Genomic DNA, 22457 nt, shown 5'->3' with positions numbered 1-22457 from the left:
GGAGGGAAGGAGGGAAGGAGGGAAGGAGGGAAGGAGGGAAGGAGGGAAGGAGGGAAGGAGGGAAGGAGGGAAGGAGGGAAGGAGGGAAGGAGGGAAGGAGGGAAGGAGGGAAGGAGGGAAGGAGGGAAGGAGGGAAGGAGGGAAGGAGGGAAGGAGGGAAGGAGGGAAGGAGGGAAGGAGGGAAGGAGGGAAGGAGGGAAGGAGGGAAGGAGGGAAGGAGGGAAGGAGGGAAGGAGGGAAGGAGGGAAGGAGGGAAGGAGGGAAGGAGGGAAGGAGGGAAGGAGGGAAGGAGGGAAGGAGGGAAGGAGGGAAGGAGGGAAGGAGGGAAGGAGGGAAGGAGGGAAGGAGGGAAGGAGGGAAGGAGGGAAGGAGGGAAGGAGGGAAGGAGGGAAGGAGGGAAGGAGGGAAGGAGGAAGGAGGGAAGGAGGGAAGGAGGGAAGGAGGGAAGGAGGGAAGGAGGGAAGGAGGGAAGGAGGGAAGGAGGGAAGGAGGGAAGGAGGGAAGGAGGGAAGGAGGGAAGGAGGGAAGGAGGGAAGGAGGGAAGGAGGGAAGGAGGGAAGGAGGGAAGGAGGGAAGGAGGGAAGGAGGGAAGGAGGGAAGGAGGGAAGGAGGGAAGGAGGGAAGGAGGGAAGGAGGGAAGGAGGGAAGGAGGGAAGGAGGGAAGGAGGGAAGGAGGGAAGGAGGGAAGGAGGGAAGGAGGGAAGGAGGGAAGGAGGGAAGGAGGGAAGGAGGGAAGGAGGGAAGGAGGGAAGGAGGGAAGGAGGGAAGGAGGGAAGGAGGGAAGGAGGGAAGGAGGGAAGGAGGGAAGGAGGGAAGGAGGGAAGGAGGGAAGGAGGGAAGGAGGGAAGGAGGGAAGGAGGGAAGGAGGGAAGGAGGGAAGGAGGGAAGGAGGGAAGGAGGGAAGGAGGGAAGGAGGGAAGGAGGGAAGGAGGGGAGTTCTCCCCTTTTTGGCAGCAGCCAGTGCTCAGATCAGCCAAACCACCTGCAGGATTTCACCTGAAGAGTGCCAGAATGAGTTCATCTGAAGCATCTCTGATTTGGGATAGTTGGAAAGTTGTATTTGTTTACTATCAAATGCATGACTCAGAGCTGAAACACTATGTTAAAACAGGTAAAGGTCATAACATGCTCAAGTTCTCAAAAAAGATAAATACAGACAGATAATAAAAGTTAACAGTGCACGTACCAGCTTCATTGTCAATTGGGAACTCCCACAGTATTCCTTCTTTTGTCCACTGGATCATCTCCTCAAAACCGTTTCGGGGAGGCTGTGCAGTTATTGCTGCAATCTCCTTTGCAAATTCCAGATCCCAAATTGTTGGTGAAGATACTAAGAAAGAAATTTTGTAAAGATCTGTCAACATGCCAAAGTCTTCTCAGTAGCTAAAACAAAGTCCTTTAACATTAACCTTTACAGAGACTAATACTTTCAGCTGTGCAAATTCTTCAACCTTAGATGCCAGAATCACCTTTCACAAAAGAGAATTCTCTGTTAAGATGAAAGTCCATTAAATTCTCAAATGTCTGGTGAAAATGTATTCTGAACTCCTAGGGGACAATTTATTTTTAAGCCTTTCACACAGCAGGAATTTAATTTTTCCACTTTTTTTTTTCCCCTTTTGTCTTTCACAAATTGTACACGCGACAAACTCTGAGCTTGACTGGTACACTCTGCTACAGGAATCCTGCTTACTACAGAAGCTTTCAGGTACTTCACAACTATACTGTTCTTCAGGGAGACAACTCAATCTACAAACGATGGCAATTCCTTCCCCAACACTCCCAAGTGTCCCAGCTTTTGTCTCATGGGCTTGAGAAATCCTGATTTCCTATTCTTCTCCAAAAGTCAAACAGTCCCTTTAGGGATGCATCTTTCCTGATGCATATAATTTTTTTTTTTTTTTTTTTTTTTTTTTTTTAATCAAAGTGTACTCATATGGCAGCAGAGTTACTCTTAAGGAGTTCCTGCCCCTCCACCCACGAGAACTGGTCACGAGCCCAGACTGAACGACATTGCTGAAGTGAAGGGAACAAGCTGTTACCACAGGACAGGGAGGAACCGCTGGGAGTGCCTTGGGCTGCTGTCTCATGAGCTGGCCTAAGTCGCGCTCCCCTTTGTTTTCTTGTTTCTCCCAGTTATCAATTCAGCCTAAGCTCCTTGGAACAGAGATCTGGATGTGAATTCAAATGTTACAGTCCATTTGAAGTGGATCGTGGCCAATCAGCTATTATTTTACTACTCTTAAGTATCTGAAACAGATATAATTTCATCTTTTGTCTTGGTGGCTTACAACTCAACAGGATTTAAAAAAAAAAAAATCACCCCCTTCCTGTAAGAAAAAAAAATAAAATGAAAGGGCAAACAGTATTTTTACATACCAAAAAGTGCTTTCATTTTTTGTGTTAAATCAGAAGATACTTTTTCAAATAATTTCTTACTTAGCATGGAAATTTCCATAACTATATTCCCTAACTGCCTACTTTGACTTCAGGGCTGAAGGCAGGAATAAAAGACAGATAAAAGACAACACGAGAAACCATATCAGAACAGAATTATTGTCCACATCTTAAACAATACCTTCTAATAATGTGCTACTAACAAAACTTCTAATAAGAGAGAGCGGAAACTAATTTTTCAAGCTTGCAGTAAAGATGATAAACATTGTGTTTTCACCCCTGTGACAAAGAAATTAATACTAACATTTTATGTTAACAGTTATGAATAATTTTTTCAGGATGCCAATTTACCTTCCAGTTAACATTCAGGTCTTCAAAATAAATATTCAATACATAACACAGAACTTGCTTTACTGTAATGAGTTAAAATATTGTTTATACATTATCTCCACTAATATAAGCCAAGAAGGTGAAAGCAATTGAATCAAGGTTATCAAGTACACGCTTGTATTTCCCAAGATGAATGCAAAAAAAATTTTTGTCATCAGGCTTAGTCAGTAAGCCAAGCAATAAGCTTCCTGGCTTACAATATATTGTAGATTTCCTCAGGGCTACCACGAATCAAACGAGGAAACACCACAAAATATGCTGAAAGAAGTTTATTTTTTAATATCCAATCACAAATCCAATAAAGGCCACTTGCTCTCTTACACAATTTGTGCACAATAGAGTTTTATGTTAAAAAACGTATCTCAACTTTTTACCTGGGGTGGCTACTACGTGCTGTTGCATCTGCAGTGTGCTCATGTAAAAAAGAAAGGCTAAATTCTCAACATCTTACCTGAGTAAATTTGAGTCAACTCAAACGCCAGTTACTTGAACATTACATTTGTCAAGATAGCTAGAAACAAATGCTGCATCATGCATTATGTTTTTATATGCAAAATGGACCGATTTTAAGGAAATTGGCAATCTTAAAAGACAGCAAATTGAATTCCATTCTAATAAGCAACTTTCATAGTCCACCACAGAGGTGGCTACATTCAGAAAGTTCACATTTGTTTGAAAATATGCAAATAGCACTGTCTGACAGTTTACTAAAGAAATTAAGTAAACTAATTAATTTCTCCCTGCAGTTTCAAGTGCAAAAAAAAAAAGGGGGAGAGAAAACTACTCAGCTAGTATCTGGCAAAAGCTAACAGACCTACTCTCGAAATGGAAACAAGTACATATCATTTTCTAAGCGATCAGAGAGGAATACTAGTTCTCCTGCAGGTGCTTGCTTTATATATAGTTCTAAGTCACTACACTGGAATAAAGTCTTTTTTCCAAAGCGCTTCAGAACAGCTTAGGTAAATCAGCATATTAAAAGTCAGTGCTAACAATGCACAGTTTCATCGTCCAGAAAGAAAAGTGAGAGGGAGTTCTTTAAATGACTTGCGCATAATCACACACTCTTAGCCAAAGCCCAGTCTGTAGAAAGTCTTCATGTGTGAAAGCTATCCCCCTTATGTGGCATTAAGACTATTCCTGCACTTCATATTCAGTGAATATGAAGGTGCGTCATACCTGTTTTGCTGTTGTTTTTTTGGTTTTATCTTACATGAGTTTTGGCGTGTATATTTGCTGGGTAAGGAACTGGTTGGATGGTCGCATCCAGAGAGTAGTGGTCAATGGCTCTATGTCCAGATGGAGACTGGTGATGAGCAGCGTCCCTCAGGGGTCTGTACTGGGACCAGTACTCTTTAATATCTTCATCAATGACATAGGCAGTGGGATCAAGTGCATCCTCAGCAAGTTTGCAGATGACACCAAGCTGCCTGGTGCAGTTGACATGCCTGAGAGACTGGATGCCATCCAGAGGGACCTGGACAAGCTCGACAAGTGGTCCTGTGTGAACCTCCTGAGGTTCAACAACAGGGTCCTGCACCTGGGTCGGGGCAATCCCCAGTATCAATACAGGCTGGGGGATGAAGGGATTGAGAGCAGCCCTGCCAAGAATGACTTGGGGGTACTGGTGGATGAAAAGCTGGACATAAGCCAGCAACATGCGCTTGCAGCCCACAAGGCCAACGGTATCCTGGGCTGTATCCAAAGACACATGGCCAGTGGGTCAAGGGCGGGGATTCTGCCCCTCTACTCTGTTCTGGTGAGACACCACCTGGAGTTCTGCGTCCAGCTCTGGAACCCTCAGCACAGCAAAGACATGGACCTGTTGGAGCGGGTCCAGAGGAGGCCACAAAAATTATCAGAGGGATGGAACACCTCGCCAATGAGGAAAGGCTGAAAGAGTTGGGGTTGTTCAGCCTGGAGAAGAGAAGGCTCCGGGGAGACCTTATTGCAGCCTTCAGTACTTCAAGGGGGCTTAGAAGAAAGGTGGAGACAGAGTTTTTAGCAGGGCCTGTTGCAATAGGACAAGGGGTAATAGTTTTAAACTGGAAGAGGGTAGATTCAGACTAGATATAACGAAGAAATATTTCACGATGAGGGTGGTGAAAACCTGGCACAGGTTGCCCAGAGAGGTGGTAGATGCCCCATCCCTGGAAACATTCAAGGTCAAGTTAGACACAGCTCTGAGCAACCTGACCTAGTTGAAGATATCCCTGCTCATTGCAGGGGGGTTGGACTAGATGGCCTTTAAAGGTCCCTTCCAACCCAAACTATTCTATGATTCTAATATATGTGAAGAGCTTTACAGTAGGTAAAGCAAGGTGTTGTTTGTCAGCCACCTACAAGGATCTTTCAAGGTACACATATAACACTAAACAAGAGAAGGCCACAAAGCAATCAAATGCATGGTCTTGTTTTTTTTCTACCCAGCTTATGCTTAGCCACCTGCAGAGCATGCTTGTTTCCCTGGTATCACAGCCTTGTGTTTCTTTGCCATAAAATGAATGCAGCAAGTTTGCAATTTGACTAAATAAGCTATTGGAGCCAACGTATCAATTCTCCAGGCTGGTTTTACAGTCACAGAAGAAAGACTGGCCTTAGTGACAAAAAGCCAGATTTACCCTTCAGGTTCCGTAACAGAATGTCCTGATTAATACAGAAAACATTAATCTATTACACTTCATGGAAGTTTTGCTTAGTAAAAAACAGAGTTACATTAAAGTATTCATTTCTTTTACAGGTCTGAAAGCAGGACGTTAACAGGTCATAAGTCTCCTTCACAACAGTGAATCTCTTGATATTCTAAAAATTCAGAACTTGGCTTCACTGGGTTTTTCATTATTGAATTTCCACTAACCTGTTTTCAGTGCGTTTTCTGTTTCTGTAGAAGCCTTAGTGAATATATTAAGCCTCCTTCCTACTTTGAGACTTCTATAAACAAAAAAGAAAAACGGTATTTAGTATTTCACAACACTTCACAACATTGCCAGATAACAAATTTAAAAGCACAAAATATTCTCATAAACTAACAGATCTCTGGAGGGAAAAAAAAAACGAAGAGAAAGTGACTCTCACTAAGTCCTCAGGCTTTTAACCAGAGAAAGTGTTTATGACTGCTATTCATCTGTAACAGAGCTCCCCAAAACATTTCCGTGTGAAAGAACAAGCATAAATCAAACATTACATTTGCAGCCATTTTTTACTGAAATATTCAGGAATCTGAACAAAGCTAAACAGTATCAAACCACAGCACTCAAGCAATTTTACAGAGTTGCAACTAAAAAGTGAATCTGGTGATTTGCGTTTTTATCCTGTAAAAAATATTGCACAATTCATGAAGAGAAAAGGCAACAGCTAAATCAAACAATTCCTGCTTTATGACATAAATAGCATTTTTGGAACATTGCACAGCCACCTTCTCTGCCATATGGCAAACATTCAAAGTACATCTGTATGATACGTTTTAAATAGTATCACCTTTATGCTCTCTTCTGAACATAGAAATATTTCACTCTGACCATCTATTTTTAATCATATTTATCTTTAGCATAAGCCTATACTAAAAAAATAAAAAAATCCAAGAGTTAACAACTAATCAAAATAAATTTTCTTATAAATGGAAACAAAGAAAAACCAAGTGCCTTTACTGTAGAACACACTGAACTTAAAAACATTAAAATTATTATTTTAAACAGATAATTTTCCAGGTGTACACTGAAATTCTAAGAGATCCTACTTTATGTTATTACATATTCACCGTTACCCTGGCAATATTTGCCCTTCCTGACCTTAACATTTCACCCCTCTGAGTTTACTGCAGATTTCTGATGGCCACAACTACTTCTGCAAACCTGCTCTTGTCATATTACATTTTACTGATGTAACTACCCTGGATCTAATTCAGCACAGAGTAATCTAATTACAGAGCCTTAAAAGAATGTTGATTTAGGACTATATTTTCCTGTCTGTGTGTAACTCCCAATAAGACTGGCCGAAGATACAACGATAAATTGGAAGAACATTTATCTTTAAATTACTCGTTCAAATTAGTATAAAGCAACATCACTCATTCCACTGAGATCTACTAACTCAATTTAAACTTAGATATTCTTCCTAACTCATTCTTTTCATATTATCAATAGGTAAGTATACCCATTAGATTTTCAGGGATTCAGGAGGAAACTTAGGATTGAAACTGAAGACAGTTTGCACATTAAAGGGATTTTAAAAACTATTTTAAGGTACTGTTCCTGAAGTTATATACCAAATACAGTTTCACCACACAAAGAGGGCAAGACAGTTTCTCAAGATACCATAAATTTAATGTTCTCAAACATAAGTGAAATTCACTTTAATTTGCAGTATGTTAATAAATGAAAAATGTAGCAAAGATCTAAAATAATATACACTGTACAAGCACATAACAGGTCAGGTTTTCAGTTTATACTTCTAGATCTTATTACTTACATTCTTTCAAACTTTAAGGTGTTGGATTAAAAGTTTTTCAAAGTATTTCTTATAGTCAGTCAAGAATCATAGCCTAATAACAAAATTACTTTCATGTGACTACCAACTATCTGATAATTATCCCCAGATTAAAAATATCTACAGAGCTATTCAGCAACTGATAATTAAGTCAGTTCCCTTGCTTCTCAAACCAGCAGCTTATAGCTGAATGAAAGTCCCAGGACAGAAACTAGGTCAGAAGGGCTTGGTCTAGAACCTTGTTCTACCTTTTCCTTTCAACTTCCATTACAAGAAGCCCCTCTTACACTTTTTACAAGATCTGCATCAGGAAAACAAAACACTGTTTGCGGACTGTATAACATTGAAGAGGCCCAAGACCCATACTGCCCTAACACACCTTAACAGTTTGGTAGTTCAAGAACAAGAAGTTACTCGGAAACATTTCAGCAAGCAGGCTAAGTTCTTCTTATGACTAGCTATAGCCACTTCTTTGAGGTTTTTGCATGATCTTCATGGCTCAATTCAGGTGTCCCAATTTATTGCTCATTATTGTCATAATGCTCTGTTTATGATATACTGAAATAGATGTCTCAGCCTAAGAGGGCAGAATATTGTACAACTACTCAGCAATACGTTTATGCTTTTTTCTTAGTTATAAAAGTTCTGTCTTCAGCATTATCTATCCAAACACAAATGGCTCCTGCAACTTCCAGCACTTAACCCCAAGAAAAGGGGATTAATTTGCAAATTAAATTAATGATTAGAGAAGTTATCTTACTAAAAACAGAACTGCTAGAGAAAGAACATACTGAGAAGGAATGTGATGATGAGCTGCCATGGGAAAGTCAGGACTGCAGGCAAGAAAGAATAGTTTACAGGATTAAAAAAAATAAAATTTAGAAGTACCACTTAATTCATTAAGAAACAGAGTGGCCACATAAATCAGCAGCAAAATAAATTTAAGGGGTACCCTGAAATCATCACATAAATTATACAGTTCATGTCATAGACAATTACAATGTCACAGACAGTAGGAAAATCAATTACAAAATGACTTATCAGTTGCAACAAGGTGGTAAAAATAAAAAATAAAAACTTTAACATCTCTTTAAAAGCCCAAGAAAATGGATGAAACTTTTCTAAACATAGGACTTTATCAAAGCCTCCATTTCCCAAAAAGTTAAGAAAGTGATATAAAATTGTATTATGCATAAGCAAGAATAATTTAAACTAGTTTAAAAAACACAATTACACTTCAGCACCACATATTTTTAATTATCTAAAATTCAGTATTTAAAAAGTGCACATTATTTGATTAGTTGGTTAAGTTTAACTAATGGGTTCTCAGCAGTTTATTTCATTGCTAACAGCACTTTTCTTGAAAACTACTTAAATAATTTCTTCAAGCTCTGAAGTATCACTATAACATGAATATGTACAACTAAATTTAAAATATTATCCACTAGTAATTTTTTTGCACATTTCTTCTGTTGGAAGGGAACACAACAAAAATACCTTGTGGAGTCAAAAGACTGAGGTGAGAATCTTTCAGGCTTGGTTCTTTGACCATCTTCATCCAACTCCAAGGAAATGCGATTGGATATCCTCACACCTCTCTGAGCTGGGGACTGCCTTTTAACTGCCATTTCTGAAATAACGTTGCTGAAATAAAAAATATTAATGTAAAAATTCAACAAATCAACAAAGCAAGGAAGTTTGTCACATGTATTAACCAGAAACTCTACTCTCAATCACTTTCATAAGCGTCTATAAGACAGAATTATATATTCATCACAAAATACACCCATATTAAAGTCATTAATCATTCAAGTCTTACTTTTTAAACTACCTCAGTTGTTATACTTTATATAGGTTAATGAAAAACACTATTTTAGCCTACTAAATCTAAAAGAAAGTAAAAGAAAAATTTCATACATCTGTATACCAATATTCAGAGCGCGCCAGGTATGTTTTGCTTAAGTAAATGAAGGATTTCTCTGGATACAAAGGAATACGCTGAAATAGGGAGGTAAAAATCATCGGGTTTTTGGACAGGAACCAACACTGCACAGGGACAGAGCTGTGCTGCTGCAGACCAAAAGGAAGCTTGCCTTCACACATCAGCTGACATGGGTCAATCATGCCACCCTAATAAGTAGGTCACCCTTCCTGATCCACTGCAATCTGCTGCATTGCATAATCATATTACAACATTAACAGACCACATCTTTCTTTGTAATTCTGTAGTCAAAATCAAACATGAAGAGCAAACGTTCTGATCCCTTCCGGCACTGCATGCAGCTCATTCTGAACACAAAGGGCAAAACACTCTACCTTTCTGCCTCTGCCGATTAGTCCCCTTAACTGGTAAGTCTGTTGGTTGGTAAAGACTAAGCTCATAATTATTCCTCACAGCTATCCTCTCCTCCCAACCGCTTCCAGTAACATGCAGTCATCCAAAATGGCAGCACTCAAGTTTTAAAGAGAAAAATATGGTCTCAAAAAACTAAAATAGGCCAAGTCAAAGATACTGCACATCCACTTTATGAAAATCTGAGTTCAAACTATGCTTTTGTTAGTTTAAGTCAAAAGACTTTATTAACAAGAAAGAAATACTTCTGGAAAACTGTAAAAGCTAATTGCCACAGCAACACAGTAGGATTTCTCTTTGGTCTTAGATGTGGTTTCGAATGGCAGAACAAGAATAGCATAGCTCTTCAAGTACCTACTCTGAAAGAAAGGCATTTGAAAACAAGTTATAAATCATTTCAATTTAATCTTAAAGAAAAAACAATCTCACATTACTTGCGTATCTCACACCAGAAATTACTCTATGAAGTGCCTACTGGCATTAGTGAGCTGGTGTTGGGCCAGAGGCTTGACACACTTCTGAGGGTCAAGGGGACATAATTCTTAAGGTCAGCCACACACAGCCCAGCCCAACTGCTTGACTCAGCTGGGACTTAAAAGGCTGGAGTGTTCTCGTGCTTCAGGGGGATCAGGCTTCCTCAGAGAAGCTCTTCCCACAGCCAATCTTGATTTATTTGTGGTTTTGCACAGTAGGTCTGGACAGACTATGCTACCAAGCTATCAGAATATGCAGTCAATGCTATCACATTTCTCACTGGGAAGTCCTAATGTCACCCCATCATTGGTATATGAACATTTCTGGCAGCAACATTCATCACTCCATCGTTAAAAGTGCCCCTGCATTAACTAAAAATAAAACTACAAAAATGTTTTTAATGCCTTTTGTAATGAAAAACATCAGATTACAAAGTCATATTCCAACCCCAGTGTACCTACAGTAGTTAGATATTACATGATATTACCTCATGTCTCAACATGAGGTTAAAAACCTACGTTCCTAGATACTTCTGCCTTCCAGAGATGGGAAGAGGTAGAGCTTTTGTAACAAGGACAGATTCTCTCTCCTTCCTGATTACCAACTAATAATTATAATACTAAAAATGGAGACCCAAGGAGCTTTGGATATACTTTAGCCTAAGCTCTGAATTACTTTTCTTTTTAACCCAAAACAGGAGCTGAAATTTCAACTTGTAGTGCTGCAGATTTTATTTTGGTATAGTGTTGTTGTAATTTCCACTGAGTGAAACTTCATCCCACACTGAGAAAAATAAATTCCTCTATCGTTAATATTTTCCCCTCCTAACGAACACGCCGTCCTCACACTGTCTACAAAACAAGGCAATGAGACAACTGCATACAACAGTGACCTCTGGAGGTCATGCCACAATCCTGGAAAAATAAATTAGAACGAACCAAAAGATCCGGACAACATACAACTTATTTCATACCCTCAGAAATCTTAACAGCAGTATCACAATTTTTTTTGAAGTTCAGCATTATATGGCTAGTAGTAGTTTGGCTTGTGAAGGTATCTCATTTTTAAATAATTTTAAATAGCAGAGGAATAGATACCGGCTTTTAAAATGTGTTAGCATAATGTGTGCAAAACCTTTATAGAAAAAAATGAAAAGTTAAAGAGCCCGTATTCTCTTGTTGTCAAATTAAATTTAACACAAAATAATAATGTATCAATAAAAGTAATTCCTTTCTAATATGTTAAAAGCATTTTAGTGCCTTGTGTGGACTGAGGTTTTCTGGAGTATAAAGTCATGCCCAAGAAAGTCTGAGTCCTGCTGGGCTTTGAAATCAACACTTTTAAACACTGATCCAGAAAGTTGAAAGTACCACATTTATCTCAGAATCTAACTGTGAAAGGTTACTATTAACCAAATTTTCAGTCATGAAAATCAGCAGGAGTTGCTGGTCTTTCTTGAAAACTCATTCACTGATAAGCATTTCAAACTATTACCTAACTATTAAGGAAGAAAACAGAATTTTTCAGAATATGGGGTGGGGAAGGAAGAATGTCTATTCCCAGAGGCAAATAAGCTAGTTCACAAAGCTGCCTCAGGGAGTAGAACTTGCCAACTCAAAGCACAGCAAGCCAACCACGACATTCCTAACCAACCAAAAAGGCTGCTTTTGGTTGAGGAAAATGCATTCTTCTAACCATTTTTCTAACCATAGTGATTCATCCACAAGCATGTTATAAAATATTATAATAGCACATCTTAACCCATCGATCAACTATACAGAAGTACCATATAGCTTCAGGGACTTCAGCTTTTACATTTCTCAATAATTTAAACTCTCTTTCAACAGAAATAAAGCGTTTTTGCTTAGACTACAACTTCCTTCTACAGCAGCCACAGTTAGGTAAGTATTTCAGGGAAAGTGCAAGGGGTGGCGAGGAGAGTGAGTCCTTGATGCCAGTATACCATAAAGGCGCGTATGAGGCGTTTGAGGTTAGCCAGCCTCAGTAGCTCAGTCAGTATCGGGACAGTTCTCCAACATCTTATCAGGTACTCAGTTAGGTTCTAATCACATTTAAGTTGGCCACCCACAGCTGATGCCATTATAAAGACATTTGTGTACTCTGCTCTTCTAAAAGCCCCAGTGACAGAAATGGAACAACCTCACTGGTAATTAATAGTTTAATGAACATATGCTTTATATAAAATAGTCCTTATTTATTTTCCTTACATTAGGAAGTGTCTCTTACATTTTTGGTAATACTGCACACACACACAAAAAAAACCCCACATCAATTTTACATAAACCAGCCAGTCCTCTCACCTTTAAAGCTACTCATTTTAGCTACGGTGAGATAAGCTTCTGTAAAGTTGTCAAGATCTCCTATATTCAGGCTCAAAGGACATTATGAAAACAGAGCGCACACACACAGCTTGCGTGTACTACCTAAAATCATACTTCCTCCTCAAATAGCACAGACTTCACACATTTGGAGAGAATTTCATTCTGCTCTCCACAACAACCATTCGCACTCTTGCTGGAGAATCACGAATACAGGCTAAAACGGAAACTTGAATAGTTCCTCCCTTTTCCTTTACAATTTCTGAAGAACATTCATTTTGTTTAACAAAGTTATTCACTGAGGATCGTGCTTCCCAATCTATTTGCAACCATCTAACTCAATGTATTGGCAAGCCTCTCTCACATTCTTCCTTAGTTTTCACTCACTTCAACCGCAAACATCATTAGCTTGTTGACTGCTCTGTTTGCAGTTCATTGATAAACATACAAAGCAGATCCTTACCTGATCCCTAGAGCAACGTACAAATAATAATACATGGGTCAAACTTAAATCCTGGCTTGGGACAAATTCATTTACACAGAATAAATTAAAATTACGATAAGCAGCTTGCTGTTCACACTGCAAACGGTCAAAGAAAGGTTCCACATTCCTATTCTGCTGAAGACCCAATTTTCTGCTTAGTTCAGCATTTCACCTGGATTTAATGCCTTATTTTCTCAGTACTTATCTGAATACTAGCTGAAAAAAGAACGAACTGAAAATCTGTCTTTAGCCATCATCCAAAAGAGCAGTATGCACAACTGTGTCAGTTTCCAAACAAATGTTTCTCATCTATTTGAAAGCTACACTGGAAACAGAATTAAGCCAAGAGATGAGTTTCTTGGGTTGACTGGAAAGTTTTGAAAGGAAGGGCGGGACTATAAATAGAGCTGCTCTAGTTCAGTTCTGCAGAGCTGTCATGAAAATTCACCAGTCCAGACACAACGTCTGAAAAGTCTACAAATCCATCCATTGTATGAGAATTTCGGAAGCTTGAAAAAAAAAAAAAAAGTTATTTTGCTAGCCTGTCCAAGAAAGTAATAATCCTGGGCAGGAAAACAATTCCATTTCTGCAAAACCATTTTAGAATGAGGATGACAAAATTTAGGGAGTTTGGTATAAGGAGACCAATGATTTTCCCGTTATTCATTAATTCCAAGGATAACCTGTCCAAATACATCTTTTAGCACCATCTTTCCAACACAGAACCCAGCCACCTTCAAGATGACATTGCAAAATCAGAATTTCAAACATTATCAAGAATAACATTCAATATACAGACCGTATGTTAACAGTTCCCCCCTTTTTCTGTTTATCTGTGGTTTCTTCGTGTCTTCTAAGTTGTGCAAGTAGTTCTGAGACTGTCTGTTTCTTGTTGAGTGGTAGGGAAGATGCAACTGCAGAAGCAGCCTCCATGAGTTCTGGATTTAAAGGCTTTTCTCTGTAAAAGACACAACAGATATGGAAATATAAAAAAATAAAAGCATTAATATATTTAAATTGTCATTTCTGTACTGTCATTTTATGTCTTAATAATTCAGAAGTTACAGTTATGCATTATCTCAAATGTGGGGGTGGCATGGGGGACAGCCTGGCTTGCCCTACATTGCATGAATCATCAACCATCAAATGACATGAACAAGCTCTTGTTCTCAAACCCAGGAAAACGGCAGCCCTATGCTACTGCATAGGGATGTGAAGCTTGAAGACCACAAGCAGCATAGACCTGCAGGGTTATAAACACGATGTAACACATTGCAGAGGGGAGCCACTTGCAAGACTTGACAATCATGAAGCCGTTCTTAATTTTTTTTCTTTTTCTTCAGTATTTTATCTGAACAATATTCCCCCCCTCCCCCCATTAAAATAACTTTACACAGGCAGATGCTGGCGCTACCTTTCAAGAGTCTCAGTGCAGAAAAAGGCAGAAAGCATACAACATCTTTTGTCCAGATTCTCCCCTGTGATTTACTGCAATCTATGTCTATGCACTACATTCGCTTACAAGATTCTTTTCCATACTTGGAAATGGCATTTGATGCTTTATTTTATCCTAGGTAATGAAAAAAAAAAAGATTTTAAAAAAGGAGAAAGCAGGCTAAGAAAAGTTCATTATACTTTACCGCTGGAGGTCTTCTGTAGTTCTCTGAGGCATAGTATCTTCACTGTCTGGGCCTTCTGGCTTGTTTGTGGCTTGCTTTTTGATCTCACGTGTTTTTAACTGCTGGAGTTTCTTCCTGTAGCTGACTTCAACTTTCATATTACCAATAATGTCTAACAACTTCTGCTTTGGTGTTTCTGGTGTTCCCTCCCGACTCTTTGATGCCGCTTCAGTGGTGCTGTCTTTGGAAGAGGTAGATTTATCTTTCTCAGTAGAAAGCACACTGCTTGTGCTGAAGAGTTTCTGTATTTTGCTAGATTATACACAAATTAAAAAAAAAAAAAATCAGAAATTATAAATAGGATCCACGGCTCAATTTTGTAAGCCTACAAAAAAAAAAAAGCCCAAACATTAGTTACAACTGTCTAGGCCTAATTGAGTGCAAACTGACTATGTTAAGTACATGTCAAATGGGTACCTTTTGACTTTTGAGGTGGTCTAGGGCACTATTTAAAATTCTCCATTATTTATGGTTTCTTCATCTCAAAAATCACGTTAACAATTTTATTTCCTCCGCAAATAAACTGTGCTTAATCTAGGAACTTAAAACTTTTAAAGTACCTCTGCATTCAGTAGCAGACTGAGAGTTTGAATCTACTGGTACCTGATACTTAAATGTATTAGTGTTACAGAAAACTCACTGTAACTCTTAAAAATGAGGCAACAAAGAGATCACTCCTAGCTGCCTGAAAAAAGACTGTACACACACCTTTAGCTTCATATTGTTTCACACTTGCGGCATTACTGTGGATCACATCCCCCCCATCCTATGTCCTGCAGTGTAGCAGATAAGCATTTGTGCAGCCTTATGGGGAAATGGATCCTGCTGCAAGGTAACCCAGTTACAAACAAAAAAGTTATTTTGGTTATTTTTGCATCTAGAACAGCTCCTCTAACTAGTTTATCATATCACTGCAAAGAAGCTAAAACTGGCACAGTGAAGGCGAGGATGTGAAGCCAAGGACAGCGGGGACCTGCTCGGGATATTGCTGCAACACAAACACAACTGCATTCTCTGGAAAAACTATCATAAAATTCAAAGAACTGTTCTTTTTAACATTCTAAAATGAAATCTTTAAATCTTTAAATACAAAACAGCTTTTTTGTTTAAAAATCATCTTCAAGCTACTAAAATAAAGAAAAAACCTTACAATTAATTATTTATTTTTATTCAAAATAAAACACTTAAATCTGATGGAATTTTGACATACCTTCCCCCCCTCACACACACCTCTGGCTAAAAAAAGAACAATCTGCTAGTATCAGCAGGCACCACATCATTACTTCAGTCACTCTGTACTTAATAAATTGTCAGCATTAAATTGTCAACATTAAACCCTAAATTTCAATGTTGAGAAGCAACAGAAGCACATTATTGAGAAGATGGTAGGAGTCCTGCTGTTTTACACTGAGCTGTTCTCCACAGATCTTTTTCAAACACATGCTTTCCATTAACTCAGGCTGCATGCTCCCTAAAACTATTTATCCATTCAGAGCTCTTCGCTTACAGTGTCAGAAACACACAGCAAGACTACAAGCCTTAAACATTTTGAGCCAGTGGTACATTGCAGTTTGCATTACTGTATTTCACCTACCACCAGGTTTGTTTTCTGCTCAGAAGCCTAGCGTTATAAAGCAAACACAGCTACAAAAGACGCCAAGCTGCTTTATACATGAGGCTACCACAGTACCAGAGCTTGTTCAAAAATATCGAGGAGCTTTGAAACAAACAAAAAAAAAACCCACACCACAACTGACTTTTTATGAAAAGCTGTTAAAATCTTCTATTAAAAATAAAAACAAACTCCCAAATACTACTTTTAACCAGTGCTTTGGGCATGTACCTCTGCTAACAGGCAGCACCGCTCTACTGGTAGACACGCTGTAAAATTATGCTCAGGTCACACATGCCGTCCACCCCCCTTCGCAGACGAGAGGACGACAAGGAAAGCAACATGAGAAACACAACCGAACCGCTCCCCTCTACTTGACTTCATCTTCCTAACGACTTCTGCCCACTGCACACAGCCCCAGCAGGTCAGACAGACTCGGGCTTGGCCTGCGAGCTGCCCGAGCAGGTTTAAGCCCCGAGGCACCCGGGAACAGGCACCGCACCGAGGGCACGGGGTAGGCCCCGCACCCCACCCACCCGGCCCAGGAGCAGCTTTCCCCGGGGAGTCAAGCAAACCCCGTCCCCTCAGAGGGCCGCGGTTTGGGGTGACGTGCGGCGCTGCGGCGGACACCGCCTGGCCCCCGCGGCAAACCCCTACCACCACACGCCGCCGCCGGGCGCTCCCTCCACCAGCCGAAGGATTTAGGGGAAACGACGGTACCTGTGAGGCCTCCCCTCCAGCCGCGCTACCCCCGCCGCCTCCCAGCCGCTCGCTGGCCCGGCGAGGAGCCGCGCGGCGAGACGACAGGAGCCCCCGGCCGCGCCGCCCCAGACACAGACACGGACACGGCCCCAGCCCCACATCGTTCCCGCGGCACGGCGACTCGCGACGGTCCGTCCCCCTGCGCGGTCCCGCGGCGCTGCCGGCCGGGAACAGGAGCTGCGCCGAGCGTTCCGCGCACCAGCGTTCCGCGCGCCCCGCTCGGCTGCGGCTGGGAGCAGGGTGCCTAGCCCGCTGCCCAAACCATCCCGGTCACAGCCAGTTCCTTCCAGATTTTCGTTTGGTGCCAGGAGTGGTAGGCATGTGAACCAAGTCTTGGGGTGGCCCTTGTGAAGAGCTTAATGGTTGCAGAAGACCAGATACCCGCAAAGGGTTTCAGTTGGGTTCACAAAGCACTTAACTCTAATGATTTTGTGGAGGAAACAAAAATATCTGTGTTTATTAAGTTCACCTGTCTAGTCAGCTAGTTCTCATTATTTCTGCCATTGAATACTCACTAAATTGGCTCTGCATTAGGGACACCGATCATCTCCCAGTGGGAAGATGGCTTACCCATGCCAGTTTCCTAAGCTTTAAGTATATATTTCTTGATATTAAGAAACAGATTTAATAAATTCCACATATTTAAGTTCAAAAATGAGGGATTTTTTTTTCCATGTCAGCAGTACAGATGGACAAATGAAACAGGTAGCAGGATCCAGAACTGTGCTGCCATGGTATCTAAAGACTGAAGTTACCCATCCGAAGGACAGATGATCTTGTATTTCAGAACATAAATTGTTTTAAGAAATATAAAAGTAACTTCCTATATAGTCAGCTAATTCACGTTCCTCTCACCTTTCTCTAAAGCTTGTGGTATTGAAAACATAAATATAAAACACCGGGCCCCGTGTTTCAGCCTGTACGGCACTTCTGGTGCATGGCTGGTCCCACAGCAGCGTTTCGGCACCCAGCTCCTGCTCACTGCCTCACTTCTTGCTGCTTCAGAGGGAGCTCAGGTGCCCAAGGAGTGTGGAGCCCCTCTTGTCGCAAATAAGAGTTTGTTCCCAGTGTGCAATGCCTGATCTCACACACCGAGACGCGATACTGATTTATTACAGAGTTGCCCAAGCCTGGATGCTAGATGAAACTAGCACACCTCAGTTAACACACAGAAAACGTTTATACACTTCGAGCAACAGTTACCAGTATTTTAAAAAGCTGGCTCAGTTACCCTTGTGCCCATTGGTTCTCACAAGCCTCATCTCCAATTAGTCACAGCATCCTTTTTTTTATTGTGCGTGCTCAGTGAAGAAGGGGCTTTTGTGAGTAGGGGGTTTTCCCCACCCAGGGGCAGGTTCAATTAGATGTCAATTAGATGTTAATAGGAATAATTCACTCACAGTTCAGTTTTTATACAATTCTTTATTGCTAAGTTTCTAATTGGTTACAATATTTTACAATTAATCATCCCTAACAGCTTCCAAAAACATTCTCAAGGTTCTCAAGGCTACAGGTCTGGAGTTCATTTGACAATCACAGTTTGAAGACAACACTCTGCGTCCAGCACGGCTGCCATGCTTTTTCGCTTGTGCTTTCCTTCCAGCTGGGTGGCAGACATCAACCACGGCTCAGAGGTATCATGTTGGAAGCACAAGCTGGTAAAGGAAGGGAAAAAGGAGACAGCTTTCTTTTTCTGGACAAAATCTGTCCACAACTAAAGAATAAGTGGGTCTTACAAATACCAAAGAGGTGAAATCTGGTGGTTTTCCAGTCTCTGCTCCAGGATATGCCCATGATGGCTTTGGAGTGTCCAACACATACATGCAGTGGATGTGCCTTGAGGCCTTTAGCTGTTGCTGAGGAAAATGGCTGATCTAGCTGAAAAGGATCAGAGGAACTTCAGATGTACCAGAAATGGAAAGAAAATATTGGGTCTGGCCCAAAATCAGACTGAAACCAAACTGAAAACAGAAATCCAATGAACTGGGAACTGCTGCTGTTGGCCAGTTTCCTCAAATTCTGTCTGACTTTTAGCAATAATCACCTGTCCGTGTGTTTTTTGTCTTCCAAGGTTTTTTTTTGCTATTGCATGCAATAGCAATTTCAAAGTGACTTTTTTTACCTTTGATATACAAATGCCCCATATTTTCCCCCATGCAGATCTTTCAATCTAGGTAACTTCACTAACAAATTGCTTTTACCCCTAAAAATCCACTCTTTTGCATCACAACCCTCCTTCCCTGTGAGCTGCTGCCTGGTAGTATCACGTTGCCCTGGCTGAGGAGATATACCAAGACAATTCCCAGAGTTTGGTTGATATTCAGTAACTAACTCTCCATAACTCCATTGCATGCCTGGACCATTACTCATTAAAAAAATGGATAGAAGTCTTACAAAAATGTCCAAGAACATATTGTTCTCAGCTCTGCATGGCCTTTTGGATTGCTGTTTTTACATAAGATTTTAAGGGCAAGTATTTGCAGTTGGCTAATAGGCAGAAAAGGCTCATGGTGCCCCAATAACTCCATAGCAATGGGTAGTTATCAAGAATATTAGGAAAACTAAGAAAAATTATTTGTTCTGTAATCAAAGTATAGAAGACAGAACCTGGAAGTATGATTCTTGTACTGCAAAGAAACATTCCTCCAAAGACCTGTCTCTGCGGGTGGTTTACTCTGCTGTAAATCAGACCATATCAACACAATCCTTGAACACAGCTGAACACCTCTGATGTTTTCACTCCCATTGGAATCAATAGTTACAGTTATGTTGTGTCATCAAATCTGCTCCAAATTATTTTAGTGGTCTTCAGCTGCCTTTTCACATAGAAATGTGTCCTGTGCTGCCCAGCTGCACCACGTACTTCCATGTTCTCCCTTGTTTAGAGCCACAACAAGCAAATACCAAGTGATAAAATGGTGGCTGCAGCTAGTCTCTCTCTCAGAATGATCCCTATAGCAAGAACTCTTTTTCCCCCCTCAGATTTGCACTATCCCTCATCCCTGTGTTTCCACACAGATTTGTAGTAAGGTCTTCAATCTCCATGCTTACTAGGTAGATGCCACAGTCCAGGAAGTTCTGGAATCCCCAAGGTGGTGGGACAGTCTACTTTAGTAAGTAATTTGGTGTAGCAGAAATGGACTAGCAGACTGAAATGTCTGGTGCTGAGGGTCCTCACCTCAGACTTGGGGAGTTTACTTTGCATTAGGTTAAGGCCAAACGTCCTTGTGAAGCATGTGGTTCAAAGCTGTCCCCCAAAACTTCACTTCGTTGACTGCAACCTACTCTGGAAAAGTCAACACTGCCCTCTCACTTGTAGTTGATGGTAGTACATCAGTATCCAAATCACTATCAACTGTGTAAGGCCTTACCTGAAGAAGCCATCTTACTCTTCCTCCACATACAAGCCCAATGTGGTACTGTACTGCTTGACCCACCTCTCCAAACAGTCTGGACAACATCCACTGCGAGTTTTTGATGGGTCTCATTTCTACAGCTCTGGCTGCTATTCTGGGATGATATTTGCGAAGAACTGACGTTCATCCTCCTGTGCAATGAGGATTTCCCTAAGAATTAGGAAGGCAGAATGGCTTTCAGGGAGCAGATGGTGTACCTGTGGTTGGCTGGAAATGGTGCACCCAGAAGACAGGCTTGGACTGCTAGGATCCTGCAAGGAAACCCTTTCCTTCCTGCATCAGACAAGTTTCCAAGGCACCCCCCCTTCCAAGCTTTTCAGCTCCCAGAAGTTACCATCCCTCCAGTGCCAAAACACTCTGCTCAAAGAGTTGTGCCCCTCCCATCACACAGTGGGCCATCACGTCCAAACCCATACCCCAAGCCCGACTCCCGAGGTCCCAGAAAACACTTCCATGTTCCTGCAAAGCACTTGCAAGCCAAGCTCTCTGCACGTGTCCCATTTCTGTCCTGCATAAATCCTTTGAGGGGAAGCTTGAAGTTAAGTCCCAAACAAATTGGCCATTAGGACCTCCATGCCAGCACAGTGCAGGGGCAAAAAGTACGGTTTGGCCTAGTAGGCACGGGTGCAGGTAGCAGAAATAGCCATGTGGTGGCAATATGCTCATTGTAGTGCTGCATTTCGCAGCTATAAAATCTCCCAGGCAACATTTCAAGTACTCTCACCATCTTCATCTTTTGTACAGGGTCCAAACAAGAGCAGACCAGGCCTGGTAGTCTGCTCAAGGAACATGGTTCTGGACAAGCATCCTGAAATACTCGAGGCCTTCAGACAATCGATATATCAATGATCTGGATGAGGGCATTGAGTGCTCCCTCAGTAAGTTTGTAGATGACCCCAAGTTGGGTGGGAGTGTTGATCTGCTGGAGGGTAGGAGGGCTCTGCAGAAGGATCTAGACAGGCTGGATCGATGGGCCGAGATCAACTGTATGAGGTTTAAGAAGGCCAAGTGCAGGGTCCTGCACTTGGGTCACAACAATCCCATGCAACGCTACAGGCTTGGGGAGGAGTGGCTGGAGAGCTGCCCGGCAGAAAGGGACCTGGAGGTGCTGGTCGACAGCGAGCTTAATATGAGCCGGCAGTGTGCCCAGGTGGCCAAGAAGGCCAACAGCGTCCTGGCCTGTATTACAAATAGCATCGCCAGCAGGAGTAGGGAAGTGATTGTATGCTTGCACTTGGCGCAGGTGAGGCTGCACCTTGAATCCTGTGTTCAGTTTTGGGCCCCTCACTACAAGAAGGATGCTGAGGTGCTTGAGCGTGTCCAGAGAAGGGCAACAAAGCTGGTGAGAGGTCTGGAGCACAAGTCTTATGAGGAGTGGCTGAGGGAACTGGGGTTGTTCAGTCTGGAGAAGAGGAGGCTGCGGGGAGACCTTATCGCTCTCTACAACTACCTGAAAGGGGGTTGTGGTGAGGTGGGTGTTGGTCTCTTCTCCCAAGTTACTAGCGATAGGATGAGAGGAAATGGCCTCAAGTTGAGACAGGGGAGGTTTAGGTTGGATATGAGGAAAAATTTCTTTACTGAGAGAGTGGTCAAACATTGGAACAGGCTGCCCAGGGAGGTGGTGGAGTCACCATCACTGGAGGTATTCAAAAAACACATAGACGTGGTATTTCAGGATATGGTTTAGTGGGCATGGTGGTGTTGGGTTGGTGGTTGGACTTGATGATCTTAAAGGTCTTTTCCAACCTTAATGATTCTGTGATTCTGTGGAATAGGGAGCAGCAGGCAGCACGTGATTTAATGGCATATTAGTTGCAAGCTTCATTACATTAAGGGTTAGATGTTTTTCACCAACTGAGTCTTCCAACAGTGTTGCAGTCCTTAAAAAAGAAGTTGGCACACAGGTCAAAATCCTTTGTGACTAAACAGTAATCTTTAAGTGTTTCAGATCATTTGAGATGCACAACTAACTCACCGTCACTAACTGACGTCACCACAGACTCAGCAATAATTTCTATATTAGAGCAATAAAGTAATTTACAATTTGCTATGTTGTTTATAAAACC

General features: G+C 41.4%; 1 protein-coding gene across 1 annotated transcript in view; it reads right to left on the bottom strand.

The window, feature by feature from the left end:
• The window catches only part of MRPS31 (mitochondrial ribosomal protein S31), a gene marked incomplete at its 3' end in the record, with an annotated part of 22918 nt that extends 5699 nt beyond the window's left edge, over nucleotides 1-17219 (bottom strand). Inside the window, exons 1-6 of the mRNA XM_082008255.1 lie at nucleotides 16934-17219; nucleotides 14563-14853; nucleotides 13722-13880; nucleotides 8770-8916; nucleotides 5645-5718; nucleotides 1187-1330 (exon numbers count right to left, since the gene is read on the bottom strand). Coding sequence (XP_081864381.1) covers nucleotides 1187-1330; nucleotides 5645-5718; nucleotides 8770-8916; nucleotides 13722-13880; nucleotides 14563-14853; nucleotides 16934-17076 — 958 coding nt within the window. The 5' untranslated portion in view covers nucleotides 17077-17219. The remainder of the gene's footprint in view (nucleotides 1-1186; nucleotides 1331-5644; nucleotides 5719-8769; nucleotides 8917-13721; nucleotides 13881-14562; nucleotides 14854-16933) is intronic.
• Between the last annotated feature and the right edge of the window lie 5238 nt (nucleotides 17220-22457).

This window comes from Phaethon aethereus (assembly GCF_964289735.1).
Source record: "Phaethon aethereus genome assembly, chromosome: 1".
NCBI lineage: Eukaryota > Metazoa > Chordata > Aves > Phaethontiformes > Phaethontidae > Phaethon > Phaethon aethereus.
The sequence above is the reverse complement of the archived record's forward strand: the minus strand, read 5'-3'. Positions and strand labels throughout refer to the sequence as shown.